The 13759-nt window shown below is 44.4% G+C and overlaps 1 protein-coding gene across 10 annotated transcripts in view; it reads left to right on the top strand.

The window, feature by feature from the left end:
- DIP2B (DIP2 acetate--CoA ligase B (putative)) overlaps positions 1–12472 on the top strand; it is a 228430-nt gene extending 215958 nt beyond the window's left edge. For all 10 annotated transcript variants that reach the window (XM_081592440.1, XM_081592434.1, XM_081592433.1 and 7 more), the window contains 8 exons: positions 918–1086; positions 1916–2086; positions 3066–3127; positions 3989–4046; positions 5657–5731; positions 7380–7557; positions 10282–10405; positions 11964–12472. In XM_081592440.1, coding sequence (XP_081448566.1) covers positions 918–1086; positions 1916–2086; positions 3066–3127; positions 3989–4046; positions 5657–5731; positions 7380–7557; positions 10282–10405; positions 11964–12216 — 1090 coding nt within the window. In that variant the 3' untranslated portion in view covers positions 12217–12472. The remainder of the gene's footprint in view (positions 1–917; positions 1087–1915; positions 2087–3065; positions 3128–3988; positions 4047–5656; positions 5732–7379; positions 7558–10281; positions 10406–11963) is intronic.
- Positions 12473–13759: the final 1287 nt, after the last annotated feature.

Here is a 13759-nt window from a genome sequence, read left to right as displayed (position 1 = left end):
GAGATTTTAGTTGCCCGACCAGGGATCGAACCCATTCCCCCTGCAGTGGAAGCACAGAGTCTTAATCAGTGGACCACCAGGGAAGCCCCTGTCCAGTATTTTTTTTAATAGATGATTCTTGGACTCCTAGTGATTCTAATGTATACTCAAGGTTTAGGAAGTTGAGGTTTCATGGCTGGAGATTGTACATATGATATGAGACTCTGCCATTCCTTCCGTTGTTTCTTGGTGTGTTGGTGGGGTTCAAGCCCTCATCCTCTGCCATCTGGACTATTGCAGCCTCTCCTGTCTGTCAACCTTCAGTGACTCATGTCTCTAATCCCCCCCTTCAGGAAGCTAGCTTCACCCCAACTTCAAGCTGTAGTGACTGTCTACTGCGTAAATTCTAAACTCTTTCATGTAATAATAGTTCAGTCCTTTCACAGTTTGACCCTGGCCCTTCTGCCTTCACTTCTCACCACTGTCCCAGGCAAACGCTGGAATACCATTTCTGATGACCTTAAACACACCATGTGATTTTATATCTCTGTGCCTTTGCATATACTATTCTTCTGCCTGGAGAGCTCTCACCAGCTTCCTCATTTCCTCCAGCCACTGTCAAATTCCTGCTCATTCTTCAAGCCTGGCCCAGCTATCACTGACTCAATGAAACACCCACCCCTGCATTCCTAGTTTGAAGGACTTGCTCTTCATTCTGCGATCATGATAGCCTTCTTCACATCTCAGTGTCCACCTTCCACAGTCTGCTTTATTCTGTAGTTATTGTGTCATGTGAGTTGAATAGGAACCAGGCTGATTCTTAGGCCTTTATATCTAATATGACCCTCCCCTGTCCTTCGTGCTAAGTAAATATTTGTTGAATCGATGGTATTCTAGGATGAACTGATCATGTTAGTGCTTGCCTTTTTTCATTGCAGTGTCTATTCAGGTCACCAGTCCATCTTAATTCCTCCTATGGAGTTGGAAAACAACCTTTTCCTCTGGCTCTCCACGGTCAACCAGTACAAAATAAGAGACACCTTCTGCTCCTATTCAGTAATGGAGCTTTGCACCAAAGGGCTTGGAAACCAAGTGGAGGTGCTGAAGGTAAGAAGCAGCTGTAACAAGGAGCCAGTTCTGAGAGAAATGGACCAGGCGTGGTGATACCCCACCTTGTAGGGCTGGCCAGACATACCTGCCTGCTTTTTTCTATCCAAACAGGTATTTGCAAACCTCAGTAGGTCTATCTCTTTCACTATCTAATTTAATGCACTCTTTTAGAGTTTAATCTGATTCACACATTGTGGAAAAGAAGGTAAAGCTGGTTAGGAGGCTGAATAGAAATGCCTTTTACGTGAAGATGAACAGAAACTGTGAACTGAAAGAGGATTTTTCCTAATGGAATTTGCAACCTGAGGATATTAGAGATTGGGTCCTTCTCCATAGAAAAGGGTCACTCATTCATGAGTGTATCTAGTGATCATATGTCTAAGTGGCATATGAGAGAATAAGAAAACACCGAATTTTCTTTAATAGAGAAGTATAACCTTAAGAATGAAAAAAAGAGATGAGATGAGATCTCAGTGTTGCTAAATTTATTTTTCTGTTCGTCCCATCTCTCCATTTTGAAAAAGAAATCTAAGGTACAGAAGTGAAGAGAAATTAAAAGTATATTGCTGAAAAACCTAAGAGTTTTAGGTGAAAGAGGAAAGAAATAGAGAAAGAACAAATAGACCTATGGGTAATAACTTTAGAGGAATGCCTGGGTGTTTTCCAAAAAGGTATATCTTTTCTTTGGGTATGTGAGATGAGAGCACACAGTTCCTTGGCTTTTCCTGACCAAAGAGGTAGGGCAATAAAATTGCTTATCCAGTGCTTCTGTGACCCTACTGATCTCTGCCTTCGCCCCCCACCCCGCCAACGTGATGTCTTACAGACCCGGGGAATCAACCTCTCCTGCATCCGAACATGTGTGGTGGTGGCTGAGGAGCGGCCCCGCATTGCCCTCCAGCAATCCTTCTCCAAGCTCTTCAAGGACATCGGTCTGTCCCCGCGGGCTGTCAGCACCACTTTTGGATCCAGAGTCAATGTAGCGATATGTTTGCAGGTGACTGTTACGATATCTTGTTTGTGTGGGGAACTCAGAGCATAGGCTGCTGCTTACCTACCGAGGGCCTCTGGGCTTTTTATTTGGACTTCACTCTGCCTGATTTTGCCCACTGGTAAAATGAAGATGATAGTATTGTCCTTCACGAGGTTGTCCTGTAGAACCACCAAGTTTCTAGGTGCCAGTCTCTTGGAGCCATGCCCGGCAGTTGAGCGCTAATGTAAATGTTTACTCTCAGTGGTTTTATGGTCCTCAACATGAGTCAAGATTTCTGAATCCTACTTTAATTTTATTTGTATATTACCCTTTGTGGGGTTTTTTTGGCAAAGGAAGCACAAATAAGCTTGTGTTCTCTTCTTCAGCCAAATGGCAATTTTGCCATGTTATCTTGGTGGGTAAATAATAGAAAAGAGGCTAAAATAACAGAAAAGAGTGGAATCTAATTTTCTGTAGCTTGGAAATTCATAAGGCAAATACAGGCATGGGCAAGAGTGAGAGTCAAAGAAGGTGGCATAGCTGGGTGGACACGCTCAGGTCCTCTGTGTCTGAGTCGGGTGACTTTGGAGCAGCATCACAAGGCTTTCACCTTGGAGTCCCATCGTGGGCGCCTTGCCACCAGCTTGGGCCAGTGTTGGTTTTGGAAGTCCCATGGATGCTGGTCTGTCATACCCCTGCCTTGAGTTCAGGGATGAGGACCCTCCTCACCCTGGCAACTGTTCGGTGCTGCTCTGGGCCCCAGCCTCCTCTCCTGGGGGAGGAAAGGAAAGAAAGATGAGGACAAAGCTGGCCAGGAGTCTTCTCTGAGGTGTTGACTACAGCCCTGGCCCATCTGGTTGAAGACAGGGTGAGCATTCAGAACAGAATTTGGATTTTTCCTGTATGTGACTAAATTATCTATATCTTGACCTGAAAATGTAACATATGGAAATGCCATTCAGCTAATTTTAAATAAACAACCCACTGATTTATTTTTCTTCAGGGAACCTCAGGGCCTGATCCAACTACTGTATACGTAGATCTGAAATCATTAAGACATGACAGGTAAGTAGATTTGTTAAGCTTGTTTCCTGTTAGTATTCCTAAGCATATAAATTTCTGAGCCTCAAGAAAGCCAGCTGTCCCCCTCACCTCATTCATTTTGTTTGTGTCTTTGTGGGGAGGAGGGTAAGAAGAGGGAAGGAACTCATTTTCATTATTAATACCTAATAAGATTTGCATTTGTAAGAGGAAAGCTTTAATTCTCATAGTGGCTGCACTGTTCCTTAATATTAAAATGTAATACTAGTATTTTGTGACATATGACGTAAATTACAGTGAAATGGATAGACTCTTTTCCTCTGGGAGTCTAAAAATAACTGAGATAAGATAAATGAGACAGTGTAGGGTTTTTGAAACAGCACTGTATCTGAACCACAGGAATAAAAGCCTTCCTCCTCACCAGCCCACAGGTGAATTGGAGCTACGTCCCAGGGGAGCTCCTGGTTGAGGGCTCTGGGACCTGTCTCTGGGTCCCGCTGACTTAGGCTGTGTCCATGGTGAGGCCCATGGCACTGACCCAGCCTGCACAGGCAGAACGTCTCTAGTGCTGTGGTTTTCAGCCTGGAGAGAGTTTGCCCTCCAAAGGACAATGTCTGGAAACGTGGATTGTCATGACAAGGGGATGCTACTGACATCTAGTGGGTAGAGGCCGGGGATATTGCTAAACATCCTACAGTGCACAGGATAGCGCATCACAAAAAGTTACAATAAGATATCTGACCCAAAATGTCAGTAATGCTGAGTTTGAGAAACTGCACTTATGTGAGGAGAGCTATTAATAGATTAGAGGTTTGGGAGGACAGTGTACAGCTGTGGTGGATATTTTTTTAAGGCTCATAAGTAGTAAATATTGTTCTTTTACAGGGTTCGTCTTGTGGAACGGGGTGCCCCCCAGAGTTTGCTCCTCTCCGAGTCTGGAAAGGTAATTTGTTGCGTTAACCATTGGGAAGGTGTCACCTGTGTGGAGAAGTAGTTTCAAAGAAACCTGAAGCCATATAATATACATGTTAGTACCCAGAGCAAGACTGAATTGACATCTGGAGATAATTCAACAATTTTCACTTAGCCAATACTTTCAAATTCATATGGGTACATAAATAAGAAGAATACTAGATTTGAACTTTCTTAATTTTCATTGATTTTTATTTTTAAATCCTGCCGACATATCATTTGACAAACCAACTAAATTCAGTGTTCATTATACTCAAGGTGAAGAGATAAGCAGCACTAAGAAGGGCCAGTTCTACCTTTATGAATATTACAAGTGGAAAGATAGGGTGACAGATGGGGGGTGTGGTTTAAGATCCAGGGAAGACATACACATACTTAAAGTTGAAAGAGAAATCAAAACAGGGAAGAGATTAAAGATATTTGAGAGTGAATCCTTAGGTGAGAATAAGGCTTTAAACTGTTCAGGGAGACATTTGTTATTGCCTTAGTCCATTCAGGCTTCTCTAACAGAATACCATAGACCGGGCAGCTTATGAACAGCAGAAACTTCTCTCTCACGTTTCTGGAGGCTGGCAAGTCCAAGATCCAGGTGCCCATGGATTCTGATGAGGGATTTCTGGCTCTTAGATGGCTGTCCTGTTGCTGTATCCTCACATGGTGGGAGGGGCAGAGAAATCTCTGAGTCTTGTATATAAGGGTATGGATCCCATTCATGAGAGCAGGCCCCTGACCTCCTCCCAAAGGCCCCGCCTCCTAATGTCATCACTTTAGAGGTCATATTTCAACATATAGATTTCAGTCTATAGCAGTTTTGAACAATTTACTCACATTGAGCAGATCAAATCCATATAAACTATCAAGTTTCTCATCCTTTTGATGAGAGAGTAATGATGCCTCAGTATCCCTTCTAGTAATTCTGAAAGGCCAAGGAGAATGTAGGGAAGAAAACAGTGGGCACAGCCTCACCTGTGCAGTTGTGGCTCAGCCCCTTGGGGAAATCCCTGTTTCACTCCTCTGTTTAAACTCTTCCAAGTGGAGTTGGGTTGATCTCCTTACCATCTTGCCAGCTCTTCCTCTGCCTCCACTGGCGGCGAGCGCCTCGGGGACTTCAGAGCAGTGCCTGGCCCACGTGAGCAGGAATGGCCTTCCTCTTCCTTCCTTGAGGTCCTACATGTGTGAGCCTCTTGATGCTAGAAACCCAAGGTGAAAAGAGAGGTTTAGGACAGAGGACGGGTCTCTGAAGAGGCCCCAAGCCATCCTCAGCCAGCACCTGCTGCTTCCTTCTCCCTCCTGAGGGACATGCGGGCACGTGATGTCTCTCCCTTCTCCTGCCGAGCCCCACCGGTCTGCAGTTTCTCACCTTTGAGGAGATGGCAGACAGGTTGGTTCCCCAGTTTAGTTTTGAGGCAGAATCTTGTCATACATACTTCTGTCCCCTGAGGGTGATCCTGTGAGCACCGGCTCAGCTCTGGCCTGTGTGCACTCCCTCACCTCACTGGAGGGAGGAAGTGGAAACTGCACTAATTAGAGGTCATGAGATCCGATGGAACTCAATGTTTGTGTTTTCTCTTTGATTCTTAGATCTTGCCTGGAGTGAAAGTAGTTATTGTTAATCCAGAGACCAAAGGGCCTGTTGGAGATTCTCACCTGGGAGAGGTATGTATAATTCTCCCCTTGACTCTGAAAAGTCAGCAGTGAAAGACCCCAGGGTTCATATTCTAGAAGTCAGGAAACTGTGGGTTTAGCTTTTCCCTCAGGGTGAATGTTTGAGAACTTTCATCTTTCTCGGTAAGGCTCAAAACTGAAATGAGGCAGAAGGGGAGATGGAGACCAGGATGGAGAGAAGACTGAGGCACCCAAGTTAGAGTTAGTCCCAGATTTGTCCACTGACATTCCCTTAGCTGAAGAGGAAAGTGGATGAACTCACTTGCTCCCATCTATTAAGGAGTGGAACTAAAAGGAGCCACAAATACTGAAGTTTTAAAATTTATACAGGGACTTCCCTAGTGCTCCAGTGGCTGACTCCTTGCTCCCAGTGCAGGGGGTACAGGTTGGATCCCTGGTCAGGGAACTAGATCCCGAATGCTGCAGCTAAAGATCCCACTTGCCGCAACTAAGACTGGGCTCAGCCAAATAAAATAAATATTTAAAAAAATAAAATAAGATTTATACAAATTTTATTCCAAAATATATTCACTTTTGTATTAATATAAAAATATTGTGCATGCTAAGTCGCTTTAGCCGTGTCTGACTCTTTTCAACCCATGGACTGTAGCCTGCCAGGCGCTCTCTCCATGGGATTCTCCAGGCAGGAATATTGGAATGGGTTGCCGTTTCATCCACCAGGGAAGCTACCCAACCCAGGGATTGAACCTGCATCTCATATGTCTTCTGCTTTGGCGGACAGGTTCGCCACCTGGAAAGCCCTTATAAAAACACTGAAAAGACTTAATTTTTCTTCCTTCCAAATTTCTGAGAAACAACTGCTGTCTTATCTCACAGCTAACCAGGAGCGGGGCTCCAGGTGGCTGAGCCAGATGACCAGGCTCTGCCAGTTACCAGCTTCTTCTTAATGCATGAGTTACTCAAGCTCTCTGGGCCTCGTTTCCTCAACTGTAAATAATAATGGCACTTACCTAGTAGAATTGTGTGACAGTTAAATGCATTAATATCTGTATCTGTATACACATGGAACAGTGCCTGTCACACAGTGAACACTTGTGTTATTACTGTTGTTGACTACTGCTGTGTTTACATTGTAAATCCAAATACCCTGTAGTGTTTTCCTGCGGGCTTTTTAACTTAGTTTCAAAGCACAGAAATGATCCCTCAGTGCACTGGTGAGACTCTGAAAGAGGCTGAGAAATGAGCCAGGGAGGCAGCGTAGCCTCCAGGTTGGATCTGGGTCTCTTAGTTTCTGTATCTTAGGTGAATTACTTAATGGCTTCCCTGGTGGCTCAGATGGTAAAGAACCTGCCTGCAATGCAGGAGACCCAGGTTCCATCCCTGGGTGGGGAAGATCCCCTGGAGAAGGGAGTGGCTACACACTCGAGTATTCTTGTTTTTTCATTTGTAAAATGGGAGTGACTGTAGTACAGACTATATTGTCATGTCGTGTATGTCAAGATTGATGGGGGTAATGTTTATAAAGTACTGTTCAGCACATGGTAAATTCAGTAACTGACAACTGCTTTTATTGTTGTAACTTTTGATTATTATAAAAATGAGGTTAAGAAAACCAACATAATCTGTCCTAAGTGAAGTGAATTGATTCTGGCGAAATGTGACCCTTTTCTTGTTGTAGATTTGGGTGAACAGTCCCCATACAGCCAGCGGCTATTATACCATCTACGACAGTGAGACTCTGCAAGCTGACCACTTCAACACCCGCCTCAGCTTTGGGGATGCTGCTCAGACCCTCTGGGCTCGGACAGGATACCTGGGTTTTGTCCGCCGGACGGAGCTCACAGCAGCCACTGGAGGTACCTTCACCGGCTCCTCCCCCTTGTCCTGCTATGCATTTCAAATGCCCCTAGCACAGGCTGCCCTTCTGCAGCCTGCCTTTGCATTGTGGAGTATGTGTGTTAAATTATTCCCCTTCCACAACTCTAGAACCCACTTGTTAATTTATATTCCTTTGAAGTAAAACTTTGTCCTGTGAAGAGGACCCAGGAAGTAAATGCCAGGGCCTCGTGTCAGCATCAGGATAGCTGAACCTCAGGATAGTTCGGCTGGGCAGTCGTAGAGACATGCCCGGTGATGGGTGAATGCCCCTGGCAGGATACAGCCTCTCAGCAGCCTTGTGGGGCTGCCTGCATACCTCAACAGGCTACTGGGACAGGTGTTTCATCTTTAGTTCCTCTGTTCTTAAGCCCTGTGAGCAGGAGCAGAGGAGCTGACCTGCTAAGCGCTCTGGCCCTTTGGCGGCTCACGAGACTGCTTGGCAGGGCTCTGGGGTAAGCAGCCCCCAGTCACTGTCTACCTGATAAAGAGGCCTGGCTTCAACCTTCCTGCCACCGTTAATGGCCATTTAAAAATACCCTACACTGCGTGCATATCATACACATCAAGAACTGATGCATCACTCACTGGACTAAACAGCTGAAATGGAGCCAAGTCATTTCTCCTTCGCCCCTTACATCTGCTCCCTGCTGGCCGGCTCTGCAGTCACTGCCTTCATGGGGAAGCAGACTCAGGCATACTGGAGGCAGGGGAAGCACACCTACACCTCAGTGGGTGTCCTGGTTTTGAAGCCTGTTTCTGCCATCTGCTGTGTGACCTTGAGCACTCACTCAATCTCTCAGTTTCCTACCTGGGAAGTGGGAGTGATGACATTTCCTGCCTTGTGGACATGATATGAGATTAAATTACATGATGCCTTCAGGTGTCTGGAACACTACTTGGCACATGGAAAGCACTCCCTAGTCATTAGCTACTGTGTTTCTGTTGTTTTTATTACGATAATCATCAGCTCATCTTATGTGACTGGCGTTCCTTACCCTCCTCTCTCCAACAGCTTCTAGCACTTTGTTTTGCTAAATGTTTCAGAAATATTCCTATTCCTGAAAATACATCATTTTGTTGTTACTATTGTTTAATTGCTAAGTCATGTCTGACTTGTTGCTACCCCAACCCCATGGTCTGTGGCCTTCCAGGCTCCTTGGTTCATGAGATTTCCCAGGTAAGAATACTGGAGTGGGTTGCCATCACCTTCTCCAGGGGATCTTCCCAACCCAGGGATCAAACCTGCTTTTTGGCAGCTGCATTCTTTGCTACTGAGCCACCTGGAAAGCCCAAAACATTCTGTAGACCTAGCTAAATTATTCTCTTCAGCATCTATATAGACATAAACCATGTAGCCTTGTGTGTACAGTGTGCGCATAAAATCTTAAAAAAAAAAAAAATGAAATATCTGCCACGTCCTGCTGGATTAGAAGCCTATTAATAACCAGGACTAGTCTGTCCATGGATTCCTTAAAGACATCTAGAAACAATGACCATATGTTCATTTCTTTTCTGTCTCAGATCCTCCCCTCTCCTTCTTTCCCCATCCATCATCTGGCTAATTCCTCTTTATGCTTAAAAGCTCAGGTGGCTTTAGCTTTTCCTTCTCTGAACCCTTGAGCTGAGCTTGGGGGTAGTCTGGGGAGGGGAGGGTGATGTCCTCTGTTCCCCTTGCCCCTCATCTACACTCAAGTTACTGGGTTTACCACGTTCCAGCTGATGTCCACCCATGGGACACCCGTTGTGTGTGTTCCCCCCACTAGACAGCAAGTATCTCTAGAGCAGGTGTTGTATTTTGTCATCTTTACTCCCCACACTGGGCACAGTTCTTGGCACATGGTAGTAATTAGACTAACAAGAGCTAATATTCTTCAAAATCACTGTGGACAGTGACTGTGGTCAAGAAATTAAAAGATTCTTGCTCCTTGGAAGAAAAGCTATGGCAAACCTAGACAACATATTTAAAAGCAGAAATAACACTTTGCCAACAAAGGTCTGTCTAGTCAATGCTATGATTTTTCCAGTAGTCATGTACAGATGTGAGAACTGGACCATAAAGAAGACTGAACACTGAAGAATTGATGCTTTCGAATTGTGCTGAAGAAGGCTCTTGAGAGTTCCTTGGACAGCAAGATCAAACCAGTCAGCCCTAAAGGAAATCAACCCTGAATATTTATTGGAAGGACTGATGCTGAAGCTCTAATACTTTGGCTATCTGTTGGGAAGAGCTGACTCATTGGAAAAGACCCTGATGCTGGGAAAGGTTGAAGGCAGGAGAAGAGGGTGACAGATGATGAGATGGTTGGATGGTATCACTGATTCAATGGACAGGAGTTTGAGCAAACTCCTGGAGGTAGTGAAGGACAGGGAAGCCTGGCATGCTGCAGTTTATGGGATTGCAAAGAGTCAGATATGACTTAGCAACCGAACAACAGCAGATACTCTTCAGCACTTACAATGAACCAAGCATCATACTAACTCCCTTTCGTGAATTTAATCCTCATAGCAGCCATTTATTATTACCCCTGTTTCACGGAGGGGAAGCAGGATCAGAGACTTAAGTTAATTGCTCCAGGTTACACAGCTGGTGAGTGGTGGCACCAGGTGATGTGGTGGCAGTCTGAACACTGGGCTCTTAACTCCAATGATGTATCACACTCAATACATCTCATATACTAAGTTGCTCTTTCTCTCCCCATCAGAGCGTCATGATGCCTTATACGTGGTGGGTGCTCTGGACGAGACCCTGGAGCTGCGAGGCCTGCGGTACCACCCCATCGACATTGAGACCTCAGTGTCTCGGATCCACAGGAGCATTGCCGAATGGTATGTCCTCTGCACAGAGTAGGTCTCTCCTCAGCTGCAGTGAGTTAAAGTTGATCTTTAGTCATCTACCTGTACCAGAGACACCTACAGATGTGGAACTCCAGGGGAGCAAGCTGTGGAGACGGGCTCTGTGCACCCACTCTTGGGCCAAGTCCTTTTAGTGACAGGATCTTACCACTGGAAGTGACCTAACTGATCATCCACCTCTAGAAAGCTGGTGGGGGTAATGGGAAGAACCATGATTTTGAGGTCAAAAGACCCATCTGGAAGGCCCAGCACTGCCATGGTGGCTGCTTTCCTCATCTAAAAATACCTCTTCTGTTCCTTCCTGATCATCAGGAGGATTAAGTGAGAATGTGCTTTGTACTCTATCAACCGGTCAGCAGATGAAAAGAATTATTATCATTATGTGGTCCAGGTTCCCTGTCGGGGCAGGGATTCCCCCTTCATTATCCCTGATAAAGAACCATCCAACCTCATGCTGACTAAAAATTTCTTAAAATTAAAATTCTGTAATTTTTAACTGTTGGCTTTCATCCTGGATTCTTGACAATACAGAATCCACCCAGTTTCTTTTTATTCATATTTCAGTTGGTGTGTCCTTCCTCAGGTTTTTTTTTTTTTTTTCTCAACTCATGCAAAGTAGCCACAGTTCATTTAGTGGTTTGTTCGTGCTTTCCAGATGCTTCTTTGTCTTGCTTTTGTCAGTCTCTCCTCAGACCTAAAAGGAAGTATAAGAACAGTGCAGAAAAGTTGGGTGCCATGGTTACCTCCTAATTTTAAGCATTTGACTTTTGATGCAACCAAATATTGTGGACATTTTACTTAATGATTGGAATCTATTTTTAAAGCAGCTCAACACTGCACAACATAAGTCAGTTCATACCTTCTAACCCAGCAATCCCACTGAATGTCGGGTGACTCTGTGCCTTATGGCACGACAGGAGAGACACTTGAGTGGGGCACTGAGCTCAAAGAGGCCAGCCGACTCCCTTCCTGTTTGGTGTTAGATTATAGATAATAATCTTAGTCAAAGCTGTTATGTTGCAAATATCAAGAATTCTCTTCAAAACAGCTTTTAAGCAAAAGAGAGGTCATAGAAAGAACACCTGGTTGGTTATCTCAGAGGCACCTAGAAGTCTCTAAACAGCTCTGAAATCTCAAGAAAGGTAGAAACAAGGATGGGAAGGCCATCAGGGACCACCATCTTCTCGCTTTCTAGAGCTATGTGGGCATCCACTCTGTTCTTTCTCTCCTCCCTGAAAAGCCATTCTCTGTATGTCTCTGCATACCTACTACACCAGAACCTTCCAGTCCACACATCCTCAGCTCAGGTGACCAGCTAACAACTTTTCAGTCCCACTTCCAAACGCCCAAGAGATTTTAAATGATTTAACCAATCAGTTGTTATCATAGGGGCAAGGCCATTTATTACACATGTGGCTCAGAGCCTTCTGGTTGGGTCCAAGCGAGAAGGCAGTTCTCGGGGCAGTGAGGGTAAGTCTTGGGCAGACACTATCAAAGATGCCACATTAACTGAGCGTCACTGAAATTGCAGTGCCGTGTTCACGTGGACCAACTTGCTCGTGGTGGTCGTGGAACTGTGTGGCTCTGAGCAGGAGGCCCTGGATCTGGTTCCTTTAGTGACAAACGTGGTCCTGGAGGAGCATTACCTCATCGTGGGTGTGGTGGTCGTGGTGGACCCAGGTGTCATCCCCATCAACTCCAGAGGAGAGAAGCAGAGGATGCACCTCCGTGACAGCTTCCTCGCCGACCAGCTGGACCCCATCTATGTGGCGTACAACATGTAACCAGCCTCGTGGGATTGCAGGGACCGTCCTGCAAAACCATGGGACCAGAGACCCGTGACTGATGTGAGATAAGCTGAGATGGCTACATTATATCCTTCATCTCATCCTGTGGGATCCTGCCATCACAGGACGTGCAGGAGAGGGAAATTCTGTGGTGGCAAATGAAAAAAATGTTAACAATCTGTTAGTCATGAGCTTTGACATAGCGTGAGCAGCACGTTACTAAAGCAATTACATGCATGTTGCATTTTTTTCATCTGTTGTATATACTTGTATTTTTATCTAATGCTGTTTTAGAATTTTGTAAGGGAGTTTAATGAATTCACATGAAGGGGATAGTTTGAGTTACACGGTCCCCCGCTCTGTACTGTATTTTGCCATTTTACCATAGTTAGACACTCTGCGGGTTTTGTTAACATGGAACTACTTGGCTTACTTTTCAGTTGACCCATAAGCAAATCAGATAACCCACTGAATATGAGAATTACTTTATATATATAATTCTTGACTGTAAAACATTTTGACCAGTGTTTTAAACATGTAAATAGGAATACACATAATTCAGCTAAAAAAGTAAGAATTGGCTTGTATAGTTGTAACAACTAAAGTAGAAACATTGCTGCTCTGAGAGAGAATCTCGGTATTCTCTGGGTGCAGTGTAATTGAATAGATGACTAAAAAGTGCAAATTGTTTGCAGGTTTTGCTGCACATTGTACTATGTCTCTGTTGGCTGGTATATTTTATAAACTGAAGCTGCCTATGTTTGTTTTTTAGGCTTGCATTCCCAGAATCAGCTTAAGCTTTTAAGAATTCAACCTGCTTCTACAAACTGAAAAATCTCAGTTGAAACATCGAAATGTTAGGAAAAGCTAAGATTCATTAGATCCCACCCAATTCTAGGTAACCACAATAACTCACTCTGGCCCCCAGTGTTGAAACAGTCTTTCACATGTAGAGTGACTACATGAGAATTTAGAATTTCCTCTTTTCCAGGCCCATTGTATACTGTGTCTGCAGTTACACATATAGCTTCTCTTTTCTGAGAACTGAAGAGCATCCTCTATGCTTCCAGTTCACGAGGGCAGGGATTTAAGAACAAGAGCGATAGGCTGGGAAGGCAATGGGATCGACAGTCACGCGAAGGCTTTAAGGCCTCATAACTCCACGTCTCAGAACTGACCAATTTGGGTTGCCTAAACAGCCAGGCTTATGCTGAAATAGGGGAAGTCTAATGTATGCAAGAAACCCTTTTGAAATAACTGTGGTGCCCAGGCCAAGCAGATGGAGCCTGGGACTGAGTGTGGCCTCTGGCTCGGTTTCCTTTCTTTGATCTGATACTTCATGTATTTGAATATAGTTGAATTTTATTATTTTTTTTCTTACAGAAATATTTTTAAAAATTAAAAAAAACTCAAAGTGAACAGAGTTAACTTGTTAAATCAGAATGGTTCTCTTTGACCCACTCTGATCTATCGTGTAAATATTTATTTAGACTATTTTAATAATACATATTATTTACCCCACTGTAACATCATGTAAACT

Source organism: Giraffa tippelskirchi, chromosome 4, assembly GCF_054371585.1.
Source record: "Giraffa tippelskirchi isolate mGirTip1 chromosome 4, T2T-mGirTip1v1.2.pri, whole genome shotgun sequence".
NCBI classification, from domain to species: Eukaryota; Metazoa; Chordata; class Mammalia; order Artiodactyla; family Giraffidae; genus Giraffa; species Giraffa tippelskirchi.
The sequence above is the reverse complement of the archived record's forward strand: the minus strand, read 5'-3'. Positions and strand labels throughout refer to the sequence as shown.